Source organism: Syngnathus scovelli, chromosome 2 (genome assembly GCF_024217435.2).
Source record: "Syngnathus scovelli strain Florida chromosome 2, RoL_Ssco_1.2, whole genome shotgun sequence".
Lineage (NCBI taxonomy): Eukaryota > Metazoa > Chordata > Actinopteri > Syngnathiformes > Syngnathidae > Syngnathus > Syngnathus scovelli.
Window position 1 is genome coordinate 15,771,659 of NC_090848.1, and position 18,000 is coordinate 15,789,658.

General features: G+C 40.9%; 1 protein-coding gene across 2 annotated transcripts; it reads left to right on the forward strand.

The window, feature by feature from the left end:
• Positions 1-138: 138 nt before the first annotated feature.
• kif5aa (kinesin family member 5A, a) lies at positions 139-11,026 on the forward strand. Of its 2 annotated transcripts, none has more exons than XM_049752864.2 (29): positions 139-702; positions 2,970-3,057; positions 3,149-3,222; positions 3,305-3,409; positions 3,498-3,546; positions 3,624-3,679; positions 3,770-3,857; positions 4,719-4,843; positions 5,029-5,133; positions 5,217-5,365; positions 5,575-5,723; positions 5,788-5,987; positions 6,084-6,152; positions 6,225-6,431; positions 6,571-6,717; positions 6,833-7,021; positions 7,118-7,235; positions 7,374-7,435; positions 8,121-8,230; positions 8,309-8,410; positions 8,534-8,594; positions 8,721-8,792; positions 9,076-9,180; positions 9,280-9,496; positions 9,614-9,788; positions 9,862-9,941; positions 10,148-10,187; positions 10,615-10,700; positions 10,891-11,026. In XM_049752864.2, exons 1-28 carry the CDS (start codon positions 574-576, stop codon positions 10,691-10,693), a joined length of 3,150 nt encoding a protein of 1,049 aa, XP_049608821.1. In that variant the 5' UTR covers positions 139-573; the 3' UTR covers positions 10,694-10,700; positions 10,891-11,026. The 2 variants fall into 2 exon arrangements, with proteins under 2 accessions (XP_049608821.1, XP_049608822.1); XM_049752865.2 differs by having other exon boundaries at positions 5,809-5,987.
• The last annotated feature ends 6,974 nt before the right edge of the window (positions 11,027-18,000 follow it).

Sequence of the window (18,000 nt, forward strand, 5' to 3'; positions counted from 1 at the left end):
TTTGCCACATTCAATACGGCGCCTATGTCAACGCAACCGGTTATGCTTAAACGGGTATGTGCGTTAAAGATGATGTCTGTGGGTACCAGTTTTGCGAGGATGCAGGCCACGCCCTTTGCGGACCTCACCGATGGGGGGCGCTGTGGTAGCCTTGTACCTCACTGCCCTTCCAACAGCATCGCTCACCTTCAGCCGGCCTGACGCACCCAAAAGAGAGAAAAGGCAGCTACACAACACCATATATCTCTTCCAGAGAAGCGGAGGGCACAATTTAATCTGTTCTTTTAATTATGTAGGCCGGTCATTTGGTGTTTGGACGACTAATAAGCGCCTTCCCCGCTCACTGCGACACGGAAACGCCGCCAAGCTTCGTGTTTCTTTTCGACGCTTAAATAGTCGAAAAAAAGAAAGAACACTAAGCTTCTTTGCTGCCCCCTGGAAAAACAAGGAGCGACCTCCGTGGTTCTCTCGTCGTTTGTTTTTTTTCCATTCCCCGACGCATCGGCTCCAGGCCGCCACCAGCATCTTCGCCAGCCTCCTCATCCTCTTCATCCTCCTCATCCAATCTGCGCCATGGCCGACGTCCCAGCCGAGTGCAACATCAAAGTGCTGTGTCGCTTTCGTCCTCTCAACCAGTCCGAGATCATTCGGGGGGACCTCTTCTTGCCCAAATTCCAAGGAGATGACACCGTCCTCGTCGGGGTAAGCAAAAAAAAAAAAAAAAATCAACACACATACAGAAAAGGGAGTCTCCTCATTGTGCACGCGGGCCCCTTCATCAATTAATCATTGCTTTAGGCCTTAATAACATTGTGTGTGTTTGTGTGTGTGTCGCCGAGTTCTTGTCTTTTACCTTACAATAGTTGGCATCCCGCTATTCTTGTGTGTATATTTATGTTTGTGAGGTCATTCAGTTCAAGAATGATAGATAAATTGATAAGCGTTCTATTTTGCTTAATTGATTGATTACTTGAATAACTAAAGAAGGCAAAATGCTGTCAGATATTTTTTTTCTCCCGCGACCCCCGTGGGGACTAAGCGGTTCAGAAAATGGATGGATGGATGGATATTTTTTTTCTTGTGGGACAAAGATGTAAGGTTTCATTGTTAAAACAGTTGCTGTTCAAAAGAATCCCTGAATAACAATGCCAAACTAGAAAATATTATGGTTATTCAAAAACAAGACTAAACCTAGGATTGTGTTTTTCTTTACTACTTCATGTAATATTGATTGCATTGTTTTATGAGTATACACATCACTCAAAGAAGCGAGAAAAGGCTGTACGTAAGCAATAATGGAGTCCAAAAGTGACTTCTCAAATTGGATCAATAATCTGCCAGCCTGCACATTAGTGACTGACCTGCTTTATCTTCCCTTGTTGAAGCTCCTCCCAAGTGCCTGATTCCCAATAGTACCCTCTTTTTTCCTCCATGCTAATAGTCTTTTTTGCTACTGCATTTGCCTTGTGTACCACGTTAGAGAATGGCGCTATGTGACTTAATTGCTCGCCTTTGTCTGTGCTGAGTCACTCATCCTTGTGTCACACAGTTGATGTTTTTTTTTTGGTATTAGTTTAAATTAAAAACATTTCCGTACACTACTGTGTCAACTATTTTAAATTGGGTAGCATTGTGACCTTGTGGTTAGTACGCCTTCCTTATAGTTTAGAGGTTCATGATCTAAATCTCAGCTTTGGCCTTTCTGCGTGGAGTTTTCATGTCTCATGCTCTGGCTGTCTCCCACTGAAGCCCCAAAACATCCATGTTACATTCATCAACAAATTGGCACAGGTTAAATCATTCAGATCTGCTCTCTTCAAGCATACTGCGTCATCATACCAAAAATGCCATGTAATGCCGACGATGCAGACTTCAAGTTGAAGGCGATCGACCTGGCCATTAAAAAAGCCACTCAAGCCACCAAATCCATTTTGATGTGCATGCAATTAAGGATTATTTTAACAATCTGTTGATTATTTTTTCGATTTTTTTTTTTTTGGATTGGATTATAAAAAAATCCATCTCCTTGTTTTAATCATTTGATTAATGATTAGCCTGCAAAAAAAAGCTCCTCAAAATTTGAAGGTTGCTCCTCTAATGCAGTTATTGATTTGCAAGACTGCTCTTTAAAGAAAAAAAAAGTTATTTCAAGCCTTTTAAATGTCGCCGTGGAAACCCCATTGTAACGGAGCCGATTAATCGATAAATTGTACCGTTTTTTTTTTGTAGCTGAAAAAACACCAATGATTTGCACTAAAAGTTACTAAACACTGCATCTGTTGAATTGGTATCACTCCTAATATTGTTATTATATATCGTGGCGCAATCACATCTACACAACACCTTCCCAAAATAAAACAAATTTCAACCACAAATTCAATAATAATATTGAATTTCGTACAGTCATCGATTAAAACACTATAGACATGGCATGAGCACCAAGCATCCGCATCAGATACACGGCTTTCCACAACCAGGCAAAAAGCAAACGACTGTGATTACATAATCTTTTCCATTCTTTGTTTGAAAAAATGAAAGCAATTAAGTCGTGCAATACAAAACAATGAGCTGAATAGGCAGAAGTGGATCTGCACACAAGCTTAACTTTTGTAGCTGGCGCCTCCACTAGCTATCCACTTTCAACAAAATAGGCTTACTGAAATGTATCTAACCTAACTATTTTTAATTGTTATTGTCTTTACAAAATAGACTTTGAAAAAAAAAAAAGAAAAAAAAACACACTTCTCAGAGAGTGTGGACCATAAAGGAAAGTTATCCAATTTGTTCTTAAGGTACATATATTCAACACTTGATTGATAATGTGTAAAGAATAAAAGGTGGCGTGCGACCAGACCTATAGTATTTATTCGTCAAAGTGTATGAAATTGACCCGACACCGACTTTATCCAATATATGTTAAATTGCAACATTTTAACTTTGCATGTCTTCCCCATGTTTGCTGTTTGCAGGGCAAGTCCTACGTGTTTGATCGAGTTTTTCCGACCAACACTACCCAGGAGCAAGTCTACAACACCTGTGCTAAGCAGATTGTTAAGGGTACGCATCCAAACTACATTTACAAAGTATTTAACAATTCTAAAATCTTTTTTTTTAATTTTTTTAATTTTTTTTAAACTCACTGTTATAGATGTGTTGGGTGGCTACAATGGCACCATCTTTGCATATGGACAAACCTCTTCTGGCAAGACTCACACCATGGAGGTAGAGATACTTTTATTTTGACACAATCTGTGCTTGGCAGTTCAATTCTTTGCCCATTTTACAATCTGACTTGCTGTTTTAGGGCAAGCTGCACGACCCTCACCAGATGGGCATCATCCCTCGCATTGCCGAGGACATCTTTAATCACATCTTTGCCATGGACGAAAACCTGGAATTCCACATCAAGGTTCAAATATTACCATCTGTTGGTTGATTTTATGTTTATATTTTGTGTTTATCAAGCATTATCTTCTTTTTTACTTTGTCTCTATAAGGTTTCATATTTTGAAATCTACATGGACAAAATCCGTGACTTGCTGGATGGTGAGTGCCTGAATGTTTAGTGAATAGCCGCATTTATCTCATATTTCGGCATTTGCAAATTGTTTTTATTTTTTTAGTGACCAAAACTAACCTGTCCGTCCACGAGGATAAGAACCGTGTGCCATATGTCAAGGTATGTGACCGTTAGGCCTCGTAGTACATGAATATATGACTGCATCCCGTGAACATCCATTAAATGTTAAACCTTGTATCTAATTCTCAGGGGTGCACTGAGCGCTTTGTCTCCAGCCCGGATGAGGTGATGGACGTGATTGATGAGGGCAAATCAAACCGCCATGTTGCTGTTACCAGTAAGTCAGCTCCTCGCCAACAAAAACAGATGCCTTTGTCATCCTGGTTGGAGTAAAATGTTTTCAACCCAGACATTAAAGCCCCCGTACCAACACACGGACATACTCCCTAAGTCCTCTCAGGTTACAGTCCTTTCATCCCTGGTCATTGACTTTTTATTTTTATGTAGGCCGAGTATGTGTCTCACTGATATTGTGTTTGAGGAACTGTGATGACTCATGCATAAACCACTGGGCTGATTAGTACCAAGGGGATTGTGTGTGTATTTTATGGATTACATGGTATTGCGTGCTGGAAAACGGTCACAACATTGATTAGATGGGAAGAACATGTTGCCATGGCAGCACACACGCACAGCCGCTAGAGCAGACACATTATAAAGTCTAACAATGCAAGTTGGTTTCATCCATGATGCCGTCATTGCAGTCTTGTCATGCTGACTCACTGTGCTGCAAGGACAGCGTTCTGAGTTCTGAAACCTGAACGTTGATTTTGGGAAGAGATTGTCAGATAGCGCTGCCTCATGCTCTGCATGATGAGGTCACCTTGCTGCACTTACAGTTGGGATTTGTTGAGTCTCTTTCATGCAAAAAGAGCCGCTTCTAACGCTACAGAATCATTCATTTAAATCAGCTTGTTTTTTCACAGTCCATTAGCATTCATGCAATGATAATTCTGAAATATATGTGAAATACCAGAATTAGATTATGAAGTCGCATTATCAATTCATTTTGCATTATATATATATATATATATATATATATATATATAAATTCTGCTTTTCTTTCATAAAAACGATCAATATAACATGTATACACCATACATATTTTAAAAATGGTGTTTTTTGTGTATTTGCGCAGACATGAATGAACACAGCTCTCGCAGTCACAGCATCTTCCTGATCAACATCAAGCAGGAGCATGTGGAGACGGAGCAGAAGCTTTGTGGCAAACTCTATCTGGTGGACCTGGCAGGAAGCGAGAAGGTAAAAATCAACATCAATTGTGACCAGGTCAAAGAAAAGAGCCACATAGTGGTAGATAATCTACATTTAAAAAAAAAAAAAATCAAACAAATTTGAGTGAATTTTACCCAACCATATTCTGCCAATAGGAGATGTCAGGTGTTGTATTTGACTTGTAACTTGACGTTACTGACCCTGTTCACCAGGTCAGTAAGACGGGGGCTGCAGGGGCAGTACTGGATGAGGCCAAAAACATCAACAAGTCTCTGTCAGCTCTGGGAAATGTCATCTCGGCCTTGGCCGAGGGCACGGTGAGCCTTCACTCGCGTGACTCTTCCTATTTAAGCTCCCTCCTTGCCTCCAAAGGCGACATGTCTGTTTTCTCTTCTCCCAGAAAAGCCACGTGCCATACCGTGACAGCAAAATGACGCGGATCCTGCAGGACTCTCTTGGCGGGAATTGTCGCACCACCATGTTCATTTGCTGCTCACCCTCCAGCTATAACGACGCCGAGACTAAGTCCACACTGATGTTTGGACAACGGTGATTGTTTATTAGTACCTTTCACCAGAAAATTGTTGCTAAAAAAATTGGACACACATTATTAATCATGGTTTGGGCTTCAGTCCTTTGTTGTCCCTCAGTCTTAATTCCTCATCTTAACCCGACATTTTGGACATTTCAATTCATTTCTATTCTCATTACAATGCCATCTCATCACTCCTCTGTGTGTTTCATACGATACAAAACAGTGCTAAGACTATTCGAAACACGGCCTCCATCAACTTGGAACTAACAGCTGAGCAGTGGAAGAAGAAGTATGAGAAGGAGAAGGAGAAGAACAAGACTTTGAAGGACAGCATCCAAAAGCTGGAGGCTGAGCTCAACCGCTGGAGGAATGGTGAGCGAAACAGAAGCCGACAACCAAATGAACATGCTTTGAAAAAAAATAATGCAACTCTCAGTGTCATTGTCACTTCCTCCAGGAGAGGATGTACCCGAGACGGAGAGGACCCAACCGGAGATTGTGACCCGTTATGAGTCGGTGGAAGAGCGTCCCATCCTGGATAATGACACCTCTTCCATTGTGGTCCGAATTTCCGAGGAGGAGCGCCAGAAATACGAAGAGGAGATCCGCAAACTGTACAAGCAATTGGACGACAAGGTAAGCATATCATCACAATCAGAGGCAGGATCAAATGTTACAGAAACTCGATGGATGGACATGGTTGTTGTCATGGAGATGCGATGTGCATTACAGGATGATGAGATCAACCTGCAGTGTCAGCTGGTGGAGAAACTGAAGCAGCAAATGTTGGATCAGGACGAGGTACACACCAACTCGCGCAAGCAGATTCACACATCAAGTTGTCTTTCTCACGTGTGTCATCTTGACCGGCAGCTCTTGGCGTCTTCGCGTGGCGACGGTGACAAGGTGCAGGCGGAGCTCGGCAGGTTGCAAGTGGAAAGTGACTGCGCCAAGGCCGAGGTGAAGGAGGTGCTGCAGGCTCTGGAGGAGCTGGCTATCAACTATGACCAAAAGAGCCAGGAGGTGGAGGAGAAAGGTCTGCAAAACCAGCTGCTGGCTGACCAGCTGGCCCAGAAAATGGTACGTTCAAGAAGAAGAGTGTGACAGAAATATGCTGCAGTTTCCATTTTTATTCTAATTTGTAGAAAGACACACATGTATGCCATTAGATGACCGTTTCAGTTGGAATTACTACATTCTGCCCCCTTGTCTGAACCAGTCGAGTCTGATGGAGCTGGAGGCGGAGCTGTCTCGCATGCAGGAAGTGAGCGGTCAGCAGAGGAAGCGTATCGCCGACGTCCTTAATGGACTGATGAGGGACCTGAGTGAGTTCAGCTCCATTGTGGGCAATGGTGAAATCAAGCTGGTGAGTTGGAGTATAGATAGATGGACGAATAGATGGGTATGAGATGTTTTTCATCAAACAAACAAATTCTTATGCATGAATGACACCTGAAAGCCATGTTTGCTCCTTCGTTCAGCCGGTGGAGATCAGCGGCGCCATCGAGGAGGAGTTTACAGTAGCTCGTCTGTATATCAGCAAGATCAAGTCAGAGGTGAAGAGCATGGTGAAGCGTTGTCGGCAACTGGAGAACATGCAGCTGGAGTGCCACCGCAAGATGGAGGAGACTGGGAGGGAGCTCTCCTCTTGCCACCTCCTCATCTCTCAGGTGAGGCCCCCCATGAAGAAATTGGATGGAATGAATCAAGAAGGTTTCTTCCGTGGTTCTCATGTAACTGGTGAGAGTGCTAACATTTCATCGCAGCATGAGGCAAAAATCCGCTCCCTGACCGAGTACATGCAGAGCGTGGAGCACAAGAAGAGACTTCTGGAGGAAAGTCACGACTCTCTGAGCGAAGAGTTGGCCAAACTGCAAGACCAAGGTAATGCTCAGGACACTCACACACTCAGTGTGGGTTTTTTTTTTTTTTTTTTGCACATCTTTCACCTCACATTATTTATTTGTGTGGGTGTTTATGTTTGGTGATCTAACCCTTTCCCATTTTCTCCTCTTCTACAAGATAATTCCCTTCTGGAGGAGAAAGATGGAGAGAAAGGAGAGAGTGAAGATGGAAATGTGAAGGTATAAAATTGTGTTTTTCATATCTAACATTAAAGTAGACAAACTAAGCATTTTTTCCAAACTAAAAATAATTTGCAGGTGTCTTAATAAAAAGGTCTTTGACATTTCTCCATCAAAAAGCATTACCACATGAATGAATGGGGGCGTATATCAATCTCATCCAAATTCCATATGTATGGTTTTGTTACTATGGCAACTGCGGGAGGAGCTAGACCATTCCGACAAAGTGGGTGTGTACTCACTTGCTAATTTTGCGACTTTAGAAGCCCTTGTCAAAAATGCCTTTTGTCCAAAGTCTCCTACAGACTTCTGAAAAGCTTCTTCACAGACAATGAAGTTTAGCTTTATACTCGAGTGGACAGCCACCCCACAAGAAAATTAAAAGTCAACTTTACATTGTATGTAAATTTTAAAATTTTGAATTTACTGTTAGATTATTTTAGGAATTGTTTTGTAATTCTTTTCTTTCTTTGTTGTATAATATCATAGCATCGCTTTTAAATTGATCATAACATAATGCTGATGTCTTTCACCATACAGTATGTTCATGTTTTTTATATTAAGTGTTCATTTAAGAGCTTTTGGAAAATGAAGTCATAAGTCTACATTTATTTCCCTTTTTTTTACAAACAAATGGATGAATAATGTGGTCTGTTTCCTTTAAATTCAATTTGAAACAATGCAGAAGATTAGCCGCCAGCAGGGCGAGTCTCACCGCGGCCTCCATCACAAGCAGCTGGCACGTCTGCGTGATGAGATTAATGAGAAGCAGAGGCTCATCGACGAACTCACGGAGTCTGTACCTTTTCACGATTAACACACATTTGATATGATTGTCATGAATGACATTAATGGAACATGTGTCATGTCCAGTCGTAATTCCAAGATGGAGCTGGAGTTGGCTCAGGTTCGCTCCGACTTTGAACGTCTGAAAAGTCAGGATACCTCCAAGAGCGAGCGCCTGGAGGAGCTCTCGTAAGTCACTCAACTGAAAGACATGTTCAATATTGGTGTCAAATCTCTTTTTTTTTTTTTTACACTAATATTTTCTTAGTTTTTAAATACTGCATATAATAATATTTTTCATCTTACTGTCAGATTCCTGCACGAGCGCCATGAGCAGACTAAACAGGACCTGAAGGGTCTGGAGGAGACTGTCGTAAGTAAACCTCAAACCAACTTCATCTTCTGACACAAGTCCATGCTATTCCGTCATATCCTTTCTGGAATATCGGATTTTCCACGTATAGCCTTCTAATCCTCGCTTCACCCGTACTTGCCCTAGGCCCGCGAGCTCCAGACCCTCCACAACCTTCGCAAGCTGTTTGTTCAAGACCTCACGTCGCGGGTTAAAAAAGTAAGTCAGAATACTCTCTTAAGAGTTCAACATTACTAACATCACATAATTTGGTACAGCTGCACAAACTGATAGCTTCCAAAAAGTCGGCCTGTATAAAAGTCTCTACAATAGCCTCCACCAATCCTATTTTTGTAATGGCAGCCTGGTGCACCCAATGTTGTGGCTAGTTAGTGTTAGCCACTGCATTTTTGTTTGTAGTTTACAAATGATGTGACACTTGATCACCATTATGTTGAGAAGTTTATTTGAAGTAGACTTTCATAAACACTCCAATGTACAGAGTTCCGAAATGGAACCTGATGATAGCGGGGGGTCTTGCACCCAGAAGCAGAAGATTTCCTTTCTTGAGAATAACCTGGACCAACTTACGAAGGTTCACAAACAGGTAAGAAACACATGTGGCAGATATTTTTTTTATTTCTATGTGCTTCAAGAGACATGCGTAGCACTCAAGTTTGTCCCTCTCTCTCTCACGACTTTTCAGCTGGTTCGTGACAATGCAGATCTGCGTTGTGAGCTTCCAAAGCTGGAGAAACGTCTTCGGTCTACTGCTGAGAGAGTTAAGGCCCTGGAGACTGCACTGAGGGACGCCAAGGAGGGCGCCATGATGGACCGCCGTCGCTACCAGCAGGAAGTCGACCGCATCAAGGACGCCATGAGGGCCAAAAACGCCATGCGACGCCCTCATGCCGCGCAGATTGGTACTGGTTCTATTGTGTGTTTGGTTTCTGAGCATGAAAGAAGAGAAAATGGATACTTAACGAATGTGTTTAGCAAGTGATGCACTTTGATAACAATCTTACTCGTGTCACCCCCAGCAAAGCCCGTGAGGCCCAAGCAAATGCCTGTCTGCTCTCCCAGCAACCCATTCTACTCGTACATCCGGGCCACTGAGCACGCCAACACCTTCAGCAATGCCGTCTTTCAGAGCAACATGACGCCGAGCAACTCGGCAAGCATCAACTGCAACCCGAACTCTGTTCAAACCAACACGTATGTAAAATGTGATTCACTACAATAATGTGTGATATGCATTTATTCTGATGCTCCCTTTGTTGTTTCACAGGGTTTCCACAGCACTGGGCTACAGAGCAGGCAGATACAATGGTGACATACTGGAATCCTTCCCACTTAACATTGAGAATGGTGAGCATGTATATGTCAAATATATCTAAGCATCAAATTTTAAGTCGTGACTATTAACAGTTCAGGTGTTGAATTTCCATCATGTGGATCTCCTTCACCCTATCAAATTTACCAAATAAAAAGATATGCATAGGTTTTTAATCGGTGAGCTCAATTTATTAGTAAAGAAGAAGTTATGTATTAAACTACTTTTCTGTTGCCAACAGGAAACGGCATCAGTGACACAAGAGACATCAATGACAACAGGTGAGAACAATGAGATTTTTCACTTTACAACTGCACAATTGAACAATGAGCGCTATATCAGAAAATCTATTACACCAAAACAATCATGCTAAGTATTGATTGGCACTGTCAGGGAGGTATTGAATTCAATATTTCGGTTTGGAGTGATGTAGAACTATTTTGTATTGTACTGTGAGCAAGAGACCTCAGCTGGTCAATAGTTTGATAACATACGACTCAGTCCATCAACCACCGCATGAATTCCTCTCCTCAGAATATAAGTTAACAGTAGAGACACCCATTGGTGTATTTGAGTTTTTATGTTGGGAAGGTTGAATGAAAAAGTTGGACTACTGATCAAAAACCGAGCATTATTTACTTGGAAATTTGCATAGCGCAAGTGGTCCACTGGATGAGTTTTGTTGAGTGTTTCTGTTTTTATAAGCAGGAGTGATGCGCACTGTGGCAGCGAGGTGGACGATTCAAATAGACATTTCGTCGTTCACCAGGAAACGGCTGCAAGTTAATACCGAGGTAACACGATGCGCACCTTTGATGTGATGCATAGCTAAACATTTACAAGTCTTGTGAGCCAGATGTTGAAGTTTTGAAATTTTCCAGAAAATTATATTCAGGTTCTACGTGTGTGCGTGCATACAATGCAAATTGTCCCAAGAATCATGTGATTATTATATTCATTATGATTTTACTGTTCTCTCCCCAGGTGATGACCAAACACTGTACATGTCTGAGGACCCGCACCCTGCTCCCCACCAATCTGCATGCAGCCTTTCTCTCCGTTCCTCCAGCGCATCGCCAATGATGATGATGACGATAGTGATCTATAGCTTTGTAGGCAACCCATTTACTTCTATAGGTGGACGGCAGCCAATTCAGTCAATGTAGGATTTATTTATTTTTTTGTAAATATAAAACGCTGCAGTCCCTCAGCTAATCAAATTGTCCCTGGAATATTTTGGACTCCGACTTTTGCAAAAAGGTTGTGCTTTATACTCAAGTTGAGGGTTTTGACCAGCATCATTTTATGTTCATGTATAACTTCCCCCTGCACATGTTGTCTTCTTAAAGGGCCTCATGTGATAGCCTAATGACAAATAGTGCCACAGTGTCCATAATGCCTGCACCCGACAAAGTAGCCCCCCCACATACAAACACGCAGCATGCATGTCACTTAGCGGGTTAGCTTCCAAATATTTGCATGTGTTGTGATTCCAGTCAGGAGTGAACCATCTGATTGCCCTGAAGACATAACAGAAAGGGAAAAGGCTGCTTTTATGCTATTTGGCATCACAGACCAAATTCAAATTTCTGTCTTACCTGCTTTGGATACACGTCAGTATACGCAGAAAAAAAATCCACATGCAATCGAAAGCAGATTGGATGTACTATAGGCACGAAATTGGAATTGGCCAAAAGACCTACAGTCTAAATCCAGCCAAGGCGTGCTTTTCAACATCCCTGACCTGGTACCGGTGCTTTGTTTAAAGTCGACATCTGAGTTGTTGTCTTCACCTCACATCAAGTAATTGCACTCAAAGGGCAAGACAAGAATAGACCAGCAAATCATTTAGTATGTACTTTAATATTGTGATGCTTCAGTTTGTTGCCACTGTACGGTGCATCCACTGCTGCCGATATTCACACTGTTCAATGTTTACTGTTTTGGAGAAGTGCAGAAACTAGACTTCATCATCAATCTATATTCATTGGAAAATATTAGCCGGAAATTGGATCCCACGAGCATCCCAGAAATTTCCTCTTATTTGGTGTTCCCGTCTTTAATCGAGAACCAGTTAAAGTCGAATGCTGAGAGAACAGTTGCAAGGAAGTCCCCAGCTGAGCAGTCACCAGTCTGGTTTGGACCAACAGGAGTGTGTTTGTTGTATTAGCTGTGATTCTTCCGACATAAATCCTGACCAGCCAATCAGGAGAGAGGAACACTGCAGTTTGAAAGTGAACAGAGGCATGCGGCTTTAGCTCGATGTCTGAATTAAAGAACACACCAAATTGTACACATTCACACATACGGCTCTTCTACATGTCTGTGTCATCAAGATTCATACACCTATTCAAAAACACAAACTAAGATTTGACATACTCCATCTCATGTCACTATGAAGAAATGCAATCGTGCTTCAGCCTGGTCAGAGCCTGCAGTTTGTGTCTAAGCAGACCCTCTATTTGACATCGTGTTTCAAATTTCATCTATTTTATGTGAAGACGATATGTTGTAGGAAATGGGCGTGTACATTATTGTCATCTGCTACTTCCACTGTCTGGTTTTAACATATCTTTTATACATATATATAGTATATACATAGTTTACATGTGCTATTTATTGTTCATCTTGTAATTAAAGACTATAGTGATCTGCAAGAGAACGTTACAAAATATTTGTTATACGGTATTTATTTCTGTAGGCCTGTCCTGTAGCGTTGACATCCTATGATAACCACTGTGCAAGACTCCTGTATGTAAATACACATATGTACCCCAATGTATGTGAGCCATTGTGTTGTCGTTAAAAAAAAATCAATAAACTTGGAGAAAAAGACTCAAGTGACCTGCTAGACAGAGGAAATTCCTTAATAAGCAGCTCTGTGTGGTTCCCATGAGAAAGGAAGTGATGATGTAAACATCTTTTGGAGAAGCATCAACATGAATGCACAGTTCATTTTTGGACCACAAAATAATACGCATTCAAATTTTAAAATCATGACACCATACAACCAACACATGTTACTTGGCCACACTTTGCCAGAGCGTTTAGACTCTAAACGGGGTGTCAAACTCATTTTTTTCACGGGCCGCATTGTAGTCTTACCTTCTTTCGGAGGGCCATTATAACTGTCAACCCAAATCAATGTATGAGCATTTCATATTATATACAGTAAAAGCTACAAAACAAACTGACAACTCGTTTTCAAATCAGACGAGTAAAAACTGGTCAAATATTTTTTAAAAAGGTATTATTAAAAGTGAAGACAATTTGCAATTCTAATAATTAACGAATTTGATGCACAATTTGTCTTCGCGGGCCACATAAAATAAAATAAAATAATGTGGCGGGCTGTATCTGGCCCCCGGGCCTTAAGTTTGACACCTTGTGGTTTAGAGTGTACTGATCAAGCTAGACAACAGCATGTTGTACAAAAACTTATGTGGACGGCAATCTAATGTTTAAAAACGATCAAACTAAGGTTGCATTTGAGATTTATCCTGAAATATCACCCGAAAGCCCAACAGATTAATCGTTTGAAATATCCATGGCGATGCAAATCTTAGGGCATTTTTCTTCCAGTATTGTCCCGGGGTCATCTCGTCCGTGCACGTGCCCTTTTGCGCGCTCTTGTCACTGTGGGTTTACACATGCCGAGGGAGACCTTCAAGTCCTTGGACCTACTTCCCTCGTTTCCGAATAAACGTCGAGAAAGACGATCGAATCTTGCTTCCTCGATGCATCTTTTTGTCCAGCTCCACCAACTCCAAGAAATACCAGGTACGACTCTACTTCAATTCAGTCGATTATCTTCTAATTAATTAAGGCGTTTCTAAACGAATGACACATTTTACTTCCTACCTAGCCAAAGTTACTGTGTGTACAGAAGTATTGGGTCGCAGGGCATTTTAACGCGAGATGGCGCTGTTTCCCTCATATGCAGGTGAACCGTTATTTACAAACCATACAGTAATTGGGAGACTTTTTTAAATACAATGTAATTGAATTAATACATTGTGTTTACGAGACTGATTGCTGTATCGTCCTTCTTGGATGTTTTCTTTGAGTAAATCATGCTGTTTTACTGTAATATGAATATCTTAAATCTTTCTGTTTTGTCTAAATGTAAAATCCAGTACATGTTTAAAATTGGACATGGATAGATGGACGGACGGGTGGATGTACATCATTCAATATTAGACAATCTGTCATAACCCTTTGTAGGGTGTCAATTACTCACAGATTTTCACTATTGGTGACAGGGCTCTGTTCCAATCCCCCACAAATAGAGGGGGTTTCACTTGTGTGCATGAATATGCATGCCCCAAATGTCATTCCATTTCCTATTATCATACAAGCATAATGTAATTGAAGCCTTTGAGTGTTCGCTGCTCCCGTGTGACCTGAACATTTCACTGACTGGTAGAAGCAGCTGCTACTGTCCGTCTGTGTCTTCTCAGCCGCAATGGTCAGGTTATAAATAAGAGGGTGGAGGTGTTTTTTTTTTTTTTTTTTTCCTCTATGTGTCTGTTGTTTGGCCAGCTGCTGAGAGTGTTGTTTGGTTTGTATTCTCTCAGTGCAGGTGCACTCACTGGCTGGCTTCTTGATGCTCTTCTCTGGCTTGTTGAAAGTTTACGTCAAGGCTTTGAGCAAGCTGTTGCTATTTGTGTTCCATTCGCATCACCTGTCTCTGTGCTGTTTCGGCAGCATTCCGTTTTTTTGTGTGCTACTCAAGATATGGACCAGTAGGGCCATGTGCGTAGATAGTTAATTTTTTCTTCTGTTCCATGGTCAAAAATGTTAATTTATCACGGAAACTGCTTACATAAATGTGTTGACAAACTGATTGATGAGGAAGCAAGCACATACTTTTCATTATTGGAAAAACATGATATATGCGATATGGTTGTTGAATATCACTTAATGGATATTATTGCAATATTTAACATGTACCTAAAGAAGTGACATTTTTCTATCTAATGAAATTATTTTTTTCATGCGGCAAAATAATCCATTTCAATGTATTCTTTGCCTATTAGTTGTAATTTACCTTGATAAGCGTTGCACAAGTTTACATCTGACTGGTCAATCTCAGGTGAAATCATACTATCATATAAGAAAATCATTGCATGTCCTTGCGGAACGCATATTGCATATGTCAGTATTGCGTTTCTGTTATTCTTTCGATATGTACATTGTGCTGCCATTTTATATATTTTTATTTTTCATTTGATTCTGCTTCATTTTTGCTTTGGTTCTGTCCAAGTACAGACACACACGCACAAATTCCTCTACAGGAGTGATGCATTTTTTAAAAGACCTCATCAGCTTCTTGGTTGATCCTAACAGAGCCACGCATCTCATGATGATTTATGACCAGCAGGGTCACAAGGTTCCACAGCGTCAGTTGGGTGGCCAAAATAGACAGACGAGTCTTCTTTACTTCTTGTGCGAGCTCAATCCGTCAAATCTCTTTAACCCCGAGCTGTCGTTACAGTTCAAGTGTGTCACTCATCTTTCATCTCCTAAAGCTTGGTAGACTTGTATTGGGCCAAATTTGATCATTTCTCTGTCTTACAATCAAAGTCAGCAAAGACCCGATTCCCCCCAGGGTCTCGGGTGTACTAAAGCCATACCCAAATGACTTTGAAGAAGCGTGGTTTATCCTGGACTGATTTCCAGTCAGTCACAGGGCAATTACAAACAACGTTTGAAACTCACATTAAGTAAACTAACACACATTTTTGTAATATGTGAGGTGGCCAAAGTACCCACATAAAAAAAAAAAAAACACACATCAGCATGGTGGAGAACATGCAAATTCCTCAATCGTGAGGTGTGCAATATCCATTTTGGCTAAAGTATCCAAATTCTATGATTGCTTAGCCATGCTTTCTGTTTTATTTTCTTGCAGTACTTTCAGTATATTAAGAATTTATCAGCAAAGTAATCAACAACTAGTTTCACAGTAACAGCAAAGTAAAAATACAGATAATATTAAAATGATTCTACATTCAAGTGATTTATGGTCATATGAAACAGTTTTCAACATACAAATGTCCTATTTGCTGCATTTTCTATGAAGAAGATGAACATGTACCACAAGTTATGTGAAGTAAGTGATGTTTCACCGTCTTTATCTTACATTTGAGAAAGAAATAAAATTGTTGCGTGATGCTTCTTTACATCAGGCTTTCGTCATTGCTCATTAAAGGTAACACTAAGATTGTTTTTACATTTAGATATTAACGTCCTTTCGCACTTCTATGAGACTGTTAAAAGACTGTTTTTACTCTATTGGAAAGCTGAATAAGACTGAGATTGTTCCGTGTCATGGAACGCTTTGCGTTCAACTTTTTCTCGTACAGGACGTACATTATGATGTGCTCTCGAGGGGTGCTGGGTTGTACTGCCAGTGCTGCTTGGAATGCAGCCTCAGTAGTGGTGGGGGAAGAAAAACGAGCAGACACATACTGTGAACTAGAAAGGAAAATCTTTTTTTTATTGTCTGCTGACCACTTGATTATAGTATATCTACAAACACATGAAAAGACAGCACTGTAAGTATTTTAAGGTCAAGATGACTGCTGTAAAAATCCAGTCTTTTTCCCACCATTCTATGCTTTAGACCGTGTGGTTAGGTTTTTTGTTGTTTTATTGTTTTGTGGTACTTAGTTATGCAGTTTGCATGACTAAGTAGCCATTTTGAGCTTGTTTTGTGGTCTCCATGCAATGATATAGGATTTGTCATTGCACTGGGTCCTGTGATGCTTCTCTCCAAGTTTTTTGCTCAAGTGCAGTTCATTGTTCTTCTCAATGTGAGGGATTTTTGTTGTCATTTGTTCAAGACCCCTTTCCATTTTGAATATCTGTCACAGGATACTAAATTGAGGTTTGAAAAAAGCAAGACATAATCTCTTATCATCTAGCGTCCAAAAAAGATGTATTCTCAAAGATGGGGCAATAATAAAAAAAACATTGAATTTTAATTTTGCCACATGATGTGGACTGCAAATGACATCACAGTTGCCAGGTCTCAGGTCACAACCAATCATGACTCATCTTCAGAAAGGATAAAACCAGGTGGATTTTGCCTGTTTAATTCATATTCCACAAATAAAACATTAATCAGAACACTAGTTAGGCTGCACAGGACAAGATATTACAAAGTAAATTTTGGGGTTCACGTCCCTTTAATGACCAATAGGAAAAGTAAAAAAAATAACCTTTAGTCCTCAAGATGTAAACAAGAAGCACTTCCCGCATAGCCTTGCGTTGACCCGAGGCTTGCTCACTGTTGGAAATTTATCTGCAGCTATGCTAAGTGTCGTACAGAATGCTAATGAGGTGTGAGCTGCTAAGTCAGAGCTTGAAGATGCAAGCTTGAAGTTCTGAGGATGTTTGGAGCTAAAAATAGACTACCCGGCCTGGGGTTCATCAGTTCCATTATTTGCTGGGATGCACGGTTTGGAAGCACTCTGCTCCATTAAGGTTACAAAGTGCACACAAACACACACACACACACACACAAACACACACACACACACGCACGAACACACACCATATTCTGAGTGCATTATTACAGCACGCACAATGTTATGTACAGAGTGGCAGGTTTGTTGTAATCTCATCGTCACACAGTCTGAGTGAAGATGAAGAAGACACAAAGATGACAGGCCACGACTAATATGATCTCACTCACACGCACACACGCATGCACACACACGCACACACACACACGCACACACGCACACACACTGCTTTTGCTGCAGCTATTAGGATTAACTGGTGGAGGCAGGAGAGTATGACTTCAACTTTCAGATGTCTTCTGTGCATTCAAACTTAGCTGAGAAGCTTAAGAAATGTTTGCCATCTCTTTGATGATTGAAGGAAAACTCCAGCATCTACAGTATGTGCATGGTGACATGGAGGTCATACATCTTTGACATATTGCAAATCTTCTTTGCTTGAGTGTAAAGTGTATGCATAGTCTTCTTACGTTTTTCTCGCATTGGAGCTTGCTGAAAAGCCATATTTATATTTTATCAATTAATTCCATAAAAGATGAAGTCAAAGAAAAGAGTTTACTCAAAC